Source organism: Marmota marmota, unplaced genomic scaffold, assembly GCF_001458135.2.
Source record: "Marmota marmota marmota unplaced genomic scaffold, marMar, whole genome shotgun sequence".
Taxonomy (NCBI): domain Eukaryota; kingdom Metazoa; phylum Chordata; class Mammalia; order Rodentia; family Sciuridae; genus Marmota; species Marmota marmota.
The window spans coordinates 1,105,656-1,115,622 of record NW_025999896.1 but is presented as its reverse complement, the minus strand read 5'-3'; the positions used below and the strand labels follow the sequence as shown (position 1 = coordinate 1,115,622).

General features: G+C 48.3%; 4 protein-coding genes across 6 annotated transcripts in view; 1 reads left to right on the top strand and 3 right to left on the bottom strand.

Annotated features, from left to right (window-relative positions):
• Window positions 1-2,181: 2,181 nt before the first annotated feature.
• On the bottom strand, window positions 2,182-6,351 carry LOC107158009 (cytochrome b5 domain-containing protein 1). Its single transcript, XM_015504436.2, has 4 exons — window positions 5,887-6,351; window positions 5,707-5,783; window positions 5,353-5,571; window positions 2,182-4,755 (listed from the first exon to the last, which is right to left on the bottom strand). The coding sequence occupies exons 1-4, from the start codon at window positions 6,044-6,046 to the stop codon at window positions 4,525-4,527; spliced, it is 687 nt and encodes a 228-aa protein (XP_015359922.1). The 5' UTR covers window positions 6,047-6,351; the 3' UTR covers window positions 2,182-4,524.
• Naa38 (N-alpha-acetyltransferase 38, NatC auxiliary subunit) lies at window positions 6,243-7,474 on the top strand. Of its 3 annotated transcripts, none has more exons than XM_015504438.2 (4): window positions 6,243-6,385; window positions 6,483-6,769; window positions 6,960-7,143; window positions 7,315-7,474. In XM_015504438.2, the coding sequence occupies exons 2-4, from the start codon at window positions 6,689-6,691 to the stop codon at window positions 7,425-7,427; spliced, it is 378 nt and encodes a 125-aa protein (XP_015359924.1). In that variant the 5' UTR covers window positions 6,243-6,385; window positions 6,483-6,688; the 3' UTR covers window positions 7,428-7,474. The 3 variants fall into 3 exon arrangements, with proteins under 3 accessions (XP_015359924.1, XP_048653970.1, XP_048653971.1); XM_048798013.1 differs by having other exon boundaries at window positions 6,960-7,213; XM_048798014.1 differs by having other exon boundaries at window positions 6,245-6,385; window positions 6,499-6,769; window positions 6,960-7,213.
• A 539-nt stretch (window positions 7,475-8,013) lies between these two features.
• On the bottom strand, window positions 8,014-9,132 carry Tmem88 (transmembrane protein 88). The gene is made up of 2 exons (XM_015504437.2): window positions 8,853-9,132; window positions 8,014-8,662 (listed from the first exon to the last, which is right to left on the bottom strand). Exons 1-2 carry the CDS (start codon window positions 9,060-9,062, stop codon window positions 8,393-8,395), a joined length of 480 nt encoding a protein of 159 aa, XP_015359923.1. The 5' UTR covers window positions 9,063-9,132; the 3' UTR covers window positions 8,014-8,392.
• A 676-nt stretch (window positions 9,133-9,808) lies between these two features.
• Window positions 9,809-9,967, bottom strand: part of Kdm6b (lysine demethylase 6B) — a 10,911-nt gene continuing 10,752 nt past the window's right edge. The window contains 1 exon segment of the mRNA XM_048797929.1: window positions 9,809-9,964. Within this exon segment, the coding sequence (XP_048653886.1) occupies window positions 9,809-9,964 (156 nt within the window).

The following is a 9,967-nucleotide window of genomic DNA, read 5'->3' as shown; positions in this document are numbered from 1 at the left end:
GAGCTGCTCTCAATAAGGGACAGACTCAAGTCCAGCAGTCCTGACCATCTTATTCCTCATCTCAGTCTTTACTCCCATCCCCACTTCACTTATTCACACATCTGCTTTTTTATTTTAATGTTTTTAGTTGTAAATGAACACAATATCTTTACTTTATTTCTTTTTATGTGGTGCTGAGGGTTGAACCCAGTGCCTCATACAGCTAGACAAGCACTCTACCACTGAGCCACAACCCCAGCCCACACTCATCAGCTTTTTTAAGTGCTTCTCATGAGCATAGAATACCCATTACTAAGTTAGCATATGTTTGTATTTTGAATGCCTACTCTTCCAAGGTAAGGATCCAAGGTTTTAAACTGTGTTTTCTTGGCAACTAAGTCATGTGCTCTTGCTAATCTATCATTAAGTGGCTGTTCTCCCAATATCAACACACTTGTATGCTGTCCTGTAACTCAGCAGCAGGACTAGATGTATTAACCTTATCCCGATGTCATGATTGGGTGTTAACAGTCCCAAGCCCAAATGATGGATCCCTTCACTCGCAACAAGGCACAGTTAGATCAAAATTTGGAACTGTAGTAAAACACTTCAGATTAGTCATTAACTTATCCCCAAGGTTAAAAGTTTTAGGAATTTCTGCCATGGAAACACAGCAGGTATGACACAGTTGAAGCAGACCATTGAAACAGGTACCAGTAATTCTGGGACCACATTATATTGTCATTTTTTTATATTTTACTTTTGGAGGCTCTTTAAATTTTTGTTACTTGTGTAAACTGTTTTTAGGGGCAGAAAGCTGGGCCCTTTTGAGAAGTTGATGGAACTTATAGTACTCTTCTCCAAATAAACACACACACAATATTTAGAAAGTTTTAAGGATTAAGAAATTACCTGTGATTTGCCATGAGGATGGAAACCTTTTCTATACCATCATTTGGTTTATCATATCCTGTTTACATTTTTTTTTTTTTTTTTGCTGAGGATCAAACCTAGGGCCTCATGCATGCTAGGCAAGCACTCTATCACTGAGTCACATCCTCAGCCCTTTCATATGTGATGTTTGATCCCAATGAGTAGGTAAGTTTTCTGAAATAACCTGCTCTTTTTTTTTTTTTTTTTGATACACCAGGGATTGAACCCAGGGGCTTTTGACCACTGAACCACATCCCTAGCCACTTTTATATTTTATTTTGAGTCAGGGCCTCACTGAGTTGCTTAGGGCCTGGCTAAATTGCTGAGGCTGACTTTGAACTCAAAAACCTCCTGCCTCAGCCTCCTGAGCTGCTGAGATTACAGGTGTGCACCACCATGCCCAGTACATATGCCTTTTATTATCCCCCAGGAATGTATGTGTGTAGACTCTATGGCTTGTAGGAAACATTTGTCAAATGAATCTTTTGAAGCTGCTGCTATTTACAAAGTCAGGCAGCTTTTAACACTTCTGCCCTACCTCCCTCCAACACAAGAGATCACCACAAGAGGACTTGGACCCTACACTCATGTTCTATTTACTTTCAAGGTTTTAGGTTCAGACACATACATCTCATGCAAATATCCACTCTTAGATATTTAGAGAACAAAGCAGTGTGTAATAGAAAGCTTTATACAAAAAATAAAAATAAATGCAGTCTACTGTCATAAAAATTTGTGAATTTTTTATTCCTTAACTCTAATACCTTGCCCCATATGTCCACACCTAAAAATAGGACCCACATTCACCCTTTCTCAAGTTACTTCTCAAACTACACTCTCTTCCTGACATGTGCTTATGGGGAAAATTTTAAAATAAGTAAAAATCTAATGCTACCAGAATGGTGTCCATGTAGTTTTTCCTTTTTTACCCTGATCTTTCCCTCCTGCTACAAATCTCCAAGGTCCACCTTCAATGCTAACTTGTTTGGAACCTAAAGGGTTTTCTTTTCTCCCAGAGGCTTTCCCTGACTCTGTAGGCAATTGCAGCCACCTGGTGGCCATATGGGAAAAGGACAGATTGAGTGTCCCAAAACATCTCTGGTGAGGAAGAATTCAAGGAATAACTTTCCTCTTGGGTATATGGGAAGCAGGGAAAAAGAAACCTGTGGATAGAAACTGTGGCACAGGAGCCCAATATTATATCTCTTGGTTCCATCTTGCCTCCCACCCACTAGTCATTACAAACAGATTAATTCCTTGATATCTGAATTCATTCAATCAATATTTATTGAACAGCAACTATGTACCCAGCAATGGGAATACAGCAAAGACAAAATATATAAGATCTCTGCCTCCATGAGCTTACAATCTAGCAGTCAGTCAGCTGGTAACATCTATAATTTTACAATAGTTATAAGAACCTGACAAATTGAATGTGCTGAGAAGACAACAAAAAGTCTAGATCTATATTGAGAAATCAGAAAAGGACTGCCTGAGGAAGAAACATTTAGGATGAGCTAAGTGGAAAATGGAAGGGTGTGGTGAGCAGAGAGAACAATCTTTGTGAAGGTTTTGAGGAAAGAAGATACTTTATGAAGGCCAGCCATGGTGTCTGAGGCACAGGCAACAAAGAGGTGTATTATGAGACGAGACACACAAGGTAGGCAGGGCCTTATTTATGCAGGGTCTTTGAAATTAGTGTTTTATTCTAAAAGCAAATGGGAGCCACTGAAATATCTGAGCAGGAAAGTGAGATGTTGAGGTTTAAATCACTCTGATGACAGCATATAGAAGGCAGAAGTAGAAATGGAAGGACAGGTTAGGAAGTTTTCCCAGCTGTCTAAACAAGAAGTGTTGGTAATTCAGAGAAAAGAAGATAGATTCCAGTGATATTTAGCAGATAGAATCTACTTGGTGAGTGTCTGGGTATGTGAAGAAAGGTGTCTGTTTCTGGCAAGAGGTACTAAAGTAGGATACTCTGGAAGAGGGACAAATTTGGGCAAATTAAGCACATACCATAGGCACAGGCTTTGAAGCTGGCAACAAGAGGAACAGCATAGCTTTGATTCTCAAATAATTTAAGGTTTAGTTGAGCAAACAAGATACATATGAGATCATTGCATAGTTGATTAAATATCACAATTATTGATCCAGATAATTCAAGGATTCTTTCATTATATAGGACTAGATTCTATCAGTCCCAATGAATTCAGAAAACTGAAGCCAATAGGGATAACTCCACCTTTGTTCATGCTTCTCATAGCCACTTAGAAAACTTCTGTGCAACCCACCCAATGTCTCTAGAGACCACCTTCCTCTGAGCTGGGTTCAGGACCCAACCAGGAAGATGTACTAAAAACTCTCCTTGGTTCATTTTTGCCTGCTGCTGCCAGTAAGTTCACCTGACCTTCTCCATTTCCCTCCCCTGCTTAGGTTACAAAGGGTGAAATCTAGCCATTGCTCCTGGTTGGTTCTCTTTTGGTCATTGGGAATTGTCTACCTTACTTAGTTCTCTCTTTACATGTCCCCTGTCAAGTCACCTCTCTATTCCTAAAGAGGTCTTCCTGGCTTACTCTTTGCCTCTGGAGTACTCTGCTGATTAACTCTTTCCCAACACAGTAACTGCTGACTAATCAATAGGCCTACAGTTTCTTATTGTGCAGCAAATCCAGGACAAACCCAAATACCAAATACTTGGTCAGAGGCAGCATTTTAAAATGTTACCATGAAGTTAAGAGATTGAGAACAGTCCCTTTAGCCTTTGGAGTTGGGCAGACTTGGATTTGCATCCTGACTCTAATGGTAACTAATATCTCTTTGCTAATGAACACTTCTAAGTTTCAAAAGACTTATCTGGGAAATAGTGTTAATAGTATTCATTTATGGGGTAGTTGTAATAAAGAGGGTGAATAAAGTACCCATTATAATATCTTGACTGGATTATCTGATGACCATTTATTTCCTTTCTTTCCCTTGGGTTTCAGCTACTAAATACTTTTCTAAAAAGACAATAAGGGGGGGAGGAAGTGGGTAAGTGCTAGGGAATGATAATAGCCTAATTACATTGTTATATTGTGTGCATGTATGTAACAACAAATCATTATCATGTACAACTACAATGCACCAATAGAAAATATGGAAAGAAAAATTTAAAAAAGAGATTAGCCAGGTTTTATGGTCAATGATAGTCATTTCCTACTCCTATCTTTGTAGATCCCATCTTTCTACAGCCATCTCATTTCTGCCATTGCCGAAAATGTTCTTCCACCCCTCATCCTTGTGTAGGATTTCTTTCTCTTACTATCACCTTCTACCTGAGCTCCATTTACCTCTTTCGCCCCTACAACTCCCTATCCAAGATACTGTGCCTTCTTGTGTCATCCCTAAAGACTAATTCACTTCTAGCGTTCTCCCTAATTTTCGCAGAGCAAATCAGAAGGGAACTGGAGAATAAGATTCATACTTCAGAAGGTCACGAGAACTACAGTCCAGATCCCAAAGGGGAAAGGAAGTCTGAATCCAAGCACCCCACACCCTCACCTCTTTTCCTCAAGAACAGAAAAAGGCAAACTCAAATTATGTCTTAATCCAGACAAGCACACATCTCCTTTCCTATAGCTCTGTGAGGTCATCACTGAAGTAGAGCAGTATTGCAGGTATGTAGTGTGTACCATCCATTTTGAGATAGTCAAATTCTTCCTCCTCATCCTGGATCCCATTCTCTTCAAGGGTATGATCCATGTTCAGGGTCTTCCCTTCATATTTCCACGTGTAGCTGGCAGCATGTGCATTATAGGGAAGATAGCGGTGTAGGATTTCCCACATTGACTCCAGAGCCCCCACCTGGAGAACATGGAAGCACCCACCTCTAGAATTCTGGATGGAACATATGCTCATGTACACACACACACACACACACACAGCAAAGGCCAGGAGCCCAAGATATACAGAGCTAGGATCAGAATGCCTCCTTTGGCAGATAGTAGCTTCAGGCACTCCACAGTCCCAGAAATAAAGTTGGAAGTTTCAGCATGCAATGAAGGGTGCCAAAATCCTGTCATCTTTATGGCAAGCCACTTCTAACAAACAGATGGCCCCAAAGGGTCAAAGCTAGTGTCCTCTCACTTCATCCTTGGCATAGAATAGTCTTAAAGAGTCCAAAACTGTCCAAAACAGCCTGTAAGAGCTTCCAAGGACAACCATTACTAAGATGCTGCCCTGGACTTATGAAGGAATGTCTTGTACCCTGTAACCCAGACACTCCTAGAATTCCCAACCCTGGAGACCTACGTGGTCTGCTTTCCTCAGTCACCTCAATTTAAAAGAGAGAAAATTCAGCTCTCACCCAGTTATGGCAAACTGATGGCCTGAAGATCTCTTTGGAGATCTCCTGAAAGCATCAGTTCCTTCTCTAACCTGTCCCCAGGCACCAGATCTCACCTCCAGTATGTGCTGCTGCGACGTGAGAGTGTTAATGATGCGAATATTCCGGGTCTTGGCAGACAGCTTCCCCACCTTGTACTGCGACCCTTTCCACCAGGGATTCCCAAAATCGTTGGCCCAGTCCGATCGGGGCAGCTGAGGTGGGACGTGCACGAAACGGCCCCGCGGGGTGCGGTACCTCAGGCAACCAGTCAGGGGATCTATGTGCTTGCGGATCTTTAAAGAAGGGGTTGAGTTTGGGGTGAGGCTGGGCGCGGATCCTAGCCGTTACTATTTCAGATTCAGCTATTTCCCGCTTTTCCTCCCTATCATCGCTTCCCCTACCAAACCCCATGTTCCAACAGAACTTACGTCTCCGGTGTTTGGATCAAACCAGTGGCTGATGTCCTGGCCTGCAACTTCCACGATGGGTTTCAGCAGCAGGTTCCCTGGGAAGGAGGAGCTGTTGTCAACGCTGGCTACCCAAGAACCAGCCCCGCCTACCTCCACCACCACACACACCCCAGTCCTGGTCCAACCTGTGTCCCTTACCCTTGTATTCCTGAGCCAATGGCGTTAGGTCGTACACGTATCCCAAGTAAGACACCCAAAGGTCTTCGGGCTGGTTATGTCTGGCCACTTCTTCCGGCGTGAAAAAGCGACGCTGGAAGCCCTCAAACTCTGGCCCAGCCACTAGGCCCCGGCGCGGCATGGCTCTTGCTCTATCGGGCACTGGGTCCCTTGCCTGCTTCCTCGCTCCTCAGAGCACACACACATTCTCCGCGTCCAGGAGCTAAGGTGAGCGCGTTTACCCGCTCACATGGAAACCATTGTCCTTTCCCGGCCACCGTCCACTGAGATTAAACACCGTGAGGGCGAGGAAGGGCTTGGTCTGTGCGAGCTCACGGGAAACGTAGTCTGATTCCGACATAGGTCACATAAACATTGAATAATTTGAGTTCCAGGGAAAAGCGAACACATTCCGTTTTAATCCAGAGGTCTGGGCTACACGGGGTATTCAGGAAGAACTATCTTAAGGCAGAAAAACAAGGTGAGGAAGCAGGATGGAAGAAGGTATTCTCGCTAAATTTCTGGGTTTCTAAAAGATGTGTAAGAAAATACAGGTAAATTTCTCGCGATATTTTAAGACATCCGGCGTAACAGGTCTCGGTGAACCACTGCCATGGAATAGGAGAAGCTCGCGAGATTTCTGCAGTTGCCGGGAGACGAGGAGGAGGAGGAGGAGTGGTGATCTCGCGAAAGGAAAGACGTCGGGAGCGCTCGCGAGATCTCAGACCACCGGACCCGAAAGGTTTTTAGGAAGTTTAAGGGCCCAGAGGGGCCCGCGGGGCAAATGGCTGGAGCTGGGCCGACCATGCTACTACGAGAGGAGAATGGATGTTGCAGCCGGCGACAAAGCAGTTCCAGCGCCGGGGTTAGCGCGGGCTCGGGTTCTGGGATTGAGGGGCAGTCGGGCAGCAAGATGGGGGGGACGAGGGGCGGGGAACTGCAGCTCCCGGCAGCCTCTGGGCTTCTGAGTGCCCGGTGGGTTGCCGGGAGCTGTGGTTTCGCAGACAGGCGGGCTGCAGAGACTGCAAGGTCTGAGTGTATTCCGCCTGGAGCAGGACTCCGATGGGGAGCGCGAGGACTCGCCGGCTGCGCGTGCCCGGCAGCAATTAGAGGCGCTGCTCAACAAGACTATGCGCATTAGAATGACAGATGGACGGACACTGGTCGGCTGCTTCCTCTGTACCGACCGCGACTGCAATGTCATCCTGGGTTCGGCGCAGGAGTTCCTCAAGCCATCGGGTCAGTGCCCAGGGGATGCACACCCGCTTGGGAATGTGGCGGAAGTTCACGCAAGGCATTTTCCCTCAGGGTCTGACAGCACTCCTTGTTTTGTGGGGCGTGTTTTCGTGGCTCAGAAGGGGCGGGACCGACTTTGGCCTGCCTCCCTGATGCTCTGACCCTTCTTTCCAGATTCCTTCTCTGCCGGGGAACCCCGTGTGCTAGGCCTGGCCATGGTACCGGGACACCACATCGTTTCTATTGAGGTGCAAAGGGAGAGCCTTGCAGGGCCTCCGTATCTCTGACCATAATTAGGCATGTCTTTCAAACCTCATTAAATTTATGACTGATGTGCGCTGTGTCTGTGTGTAGCTTCGATAATACACCCAACCCCTAGAAACGGGGGTTTATCTGAGGCCAAGAGCATTTTCAATCCTCCCCCAACCTTATGCCCAGGGGTGCCAGAATTTCCCTTCAGTTCGAGGTTGGGGATGGGGAACAGGCTGTAGACCAACAGAACCTGGGGTGGACCCTAGCATCTTCCCTCCCACGCTCCTGCTCCAGAATTGTGGCGGGAAGGGGTGTCATCCTGCTCCGGAAGGCCCATTGTTTCCCGCCCCGGCCTGGCAACACTGAGTTCCTCTATGTTGGGGTCAGAGAACGGGCTCGATCCCCAAGGGGAACCGGGTAGGCGGGGGTGAAACAAGACCCCCTCTGCTATTGATGTGGAGGTGACTTTGGGGTCAGGGACAGAACTCTGGGGTCTAACCGGGAAGAATGGACAAATACAATAAGGAAATGCCAGGAGGCTGAAGGATGCTTCCCGCCTGAGTATTTGTAATCTCAGGAACTCGTTTCCTGCTCCTGGGCGCCCCTCGGCTCACAGCACACTCCTGTTAATAAATTCTTTATTGATGTGTTTTTCTTCACCTCCAGCATCGCCCCTCAGCCCTGTAAAATTCTAGAGGAGCTGAAGCTGAAAAGGATGGCACAGGTTCAGTTGTCCTGATCATGTTAAGGGAGTGGGAAGGAGGGTGTGCAGGGTCCAGCCCAGATATTCACGATTCAAATGTGGGTAGTCATAGGAAAGCAGTTTTTCCGGGGCGTGGGAGTTTTCGCCAGCACTGGGGTCCAAAAATGTTGCTGTCCCCCAAATGGATGCTAGAACCCGGCTCAGGTAGGGGTGGGGGTAGGGCAGAAGATCCTGGCTTCGAGTCCTTGGGTCCCACAGGAAGGGAGGACGGCACTAGTGTTCTTGACTCGAGGCTCCTCAGACCCAAACCTTTCCCGGCGTAGGAACGGCTTGGCACCCTGGTGAGCCCCGGGTTTGCCGCGGCTGCGGGGCCCGCCGGCGCCGATAGAGGGCCCGGCTGTAAGGCACGAGACAGTCGGCCAGGCGGAGGCGTAGACAGAGGCGGCGGTAGCTGGCCAGGGCAAGCACGAGCAGCGGAACGAGGAGTAGGAATCCGGTGACCAGCAGGGCGGTGAAGCCCGGGTCCCGTAGGTGAGCGGTGCAAGGGGGTGCCTGAGAGCGCAGGAACTGGGAGGAGAAGAGGCGTCAGGCCCAGGTCGACCTGAGCCACATGGTGCCCAGAGTGGGAACAGCCCAGCCCACGGGGTGGAGGGGAGAAGTTGTAGCCCATAGACCCCGCCGCCAGCATCACCACACTGGACCGTGCCACACGCGCGGACACACACACACACACACACACACTGGGGTGCACGCTTACCTGGGAATGGCAGAGGAAGCCGAAGCCTAGCATGGTGACAGCGGGTAGCAAGATGGTCCCCAGCACCAGCGCCAGCAGGAGTAGATTGAAGGCAGCCACCATTAGGTTCTGAGCAGTTACCAGCACAGCGCAGGCCCAGCAGTCCAGGGGATCGCGGGGCTCTGGGCTGCTGCCGAGAACCGGTCGCTGGGCCCCGGGGACATCCGCCATGGCCTGGCTGGCTCTCGCCAGCCTGGGCCGCGGCCCTTATAGCCCTCTTTCCTGCCCCTCCCCCGACCCATCCTCTTCCCACCCCCACCCCCCCTTATCCTGGAATGCGGCTCTAGGATTAGGCACCCCCATCCCAAGGAGCGGTCCAGAGCTCTGGACATTCCACAGGCGCCTCCTGGAGGGGTTCGCCCTTGTCAAGGCCTGTGCAGTTCCTCCCCATCAATCACTTTCTTGCGGCCCTCCTCCCAGTACTCTCCCCTGCTATCACCAGCACGTTATCAAAACAGGATTTTCTTTCTTCTTTTATTTTTAATATTAATAATCTCACACAAAAAAATCACCGAAAATAGGAATAGGGTTGGGAAGACCCCTCTGCCCCAGGGGCAGAGAGACAGTGCAGTGCGAGGGGGCGGGACTGTAAACCCCCCACCCCACCACAGCCCCAGCGGGGAGGGAAAAAAAAACAAGAAAACAAAAACAGAGCCCCAGAGAAGCTCGTCCTGGGATGTCCCAGCCCCAGTGAGGTCCTGGGCTTGGGCTGTTTCACACTTAAAAAGAAAAGGGGGGTGAAAGGTGAAGGTCTTGTTTTAAAAATTGGCCGGGGCTGGGGAGGACGGGGTTCCTTTTCCTCATAGTTCTTTCTTTAAAACTTTTAAATTTTTTATTTATTTATTTATTATTTATTTTTTTACAAAATACCATTTCAGTTCCCACTTCTTCCCCTACAGTACAGGAGTCGCTCACCCTCAGGCGGGGTTGGGGTCAGGTCGGGAGTGGGGGACTGGTCCGAGAAAGTGCAGGACGTAGGGGAGGGGAGCTGGTTTGAGCACCATGAGAGCCCGGCTGGAGCCACGGACGGACGGGCGGGCGGAGACCGACGGGCCGAGCCCGGAGGACACACACTG

Coding starts and splice junctions, on each gene's coding strand:
- LOC107158009 (XM_015504436.2), bottom strand. CDS start 6,046: ATGCCGCGCCGGGGCCTAGTGGCTGGGCCAGAGTTTGAGGGCTTCCAG. Junction 5,572..5,706: donor TTGATCCAAACACCGGAGAC/GTAAGTTCTGTT, acceptor CCTTCTTTAAAG/ATCCGCAAGCACATAGATCC. Junction 4,756..5,352: donor CGCAGCAGCACATACTGGAG/GTGAGATCTGGT, acceptor CATGTTCTCCAG/GTGGGGGCTCTGGAGTCAAT.
- Naa38 (XM_048798013.1), top strand. CDS start 6,689: ATGGCTGGAGCTGGGCCGACCATGCTACTACGAGAGGAGAATGGATGT. Junction 6,770..6,959: donor AAAGCAGTTCCAGCGCCGGG/GTTAGCGCGGGC, acceptor CGCCTGGAGCAG/GACTCCGATGGGGAGCGCGA. Junction 7,214..7,314: donor GCAAGGCATTTTCCCTCAGG/GTCTGACAGCAC, acceptor CCTTCTTTCCAG/ATTCCTTCTCTGCCGGGGAA.
- Tmem88 (XM_015504437.2), bottom strand. CDS start 9,062: ATGGCGGATGTCCCCGGGGCCCAGCGACCGGTTCTCGGCAGCAGCCCA. Junction 8,663..8,852: donor GCTTCCTCTGCCATTCCCAG/GTAAGCGTGCAC, acceptor TTCTCCTCCCAG/TTCCTGCGCTCTCAGGCACC.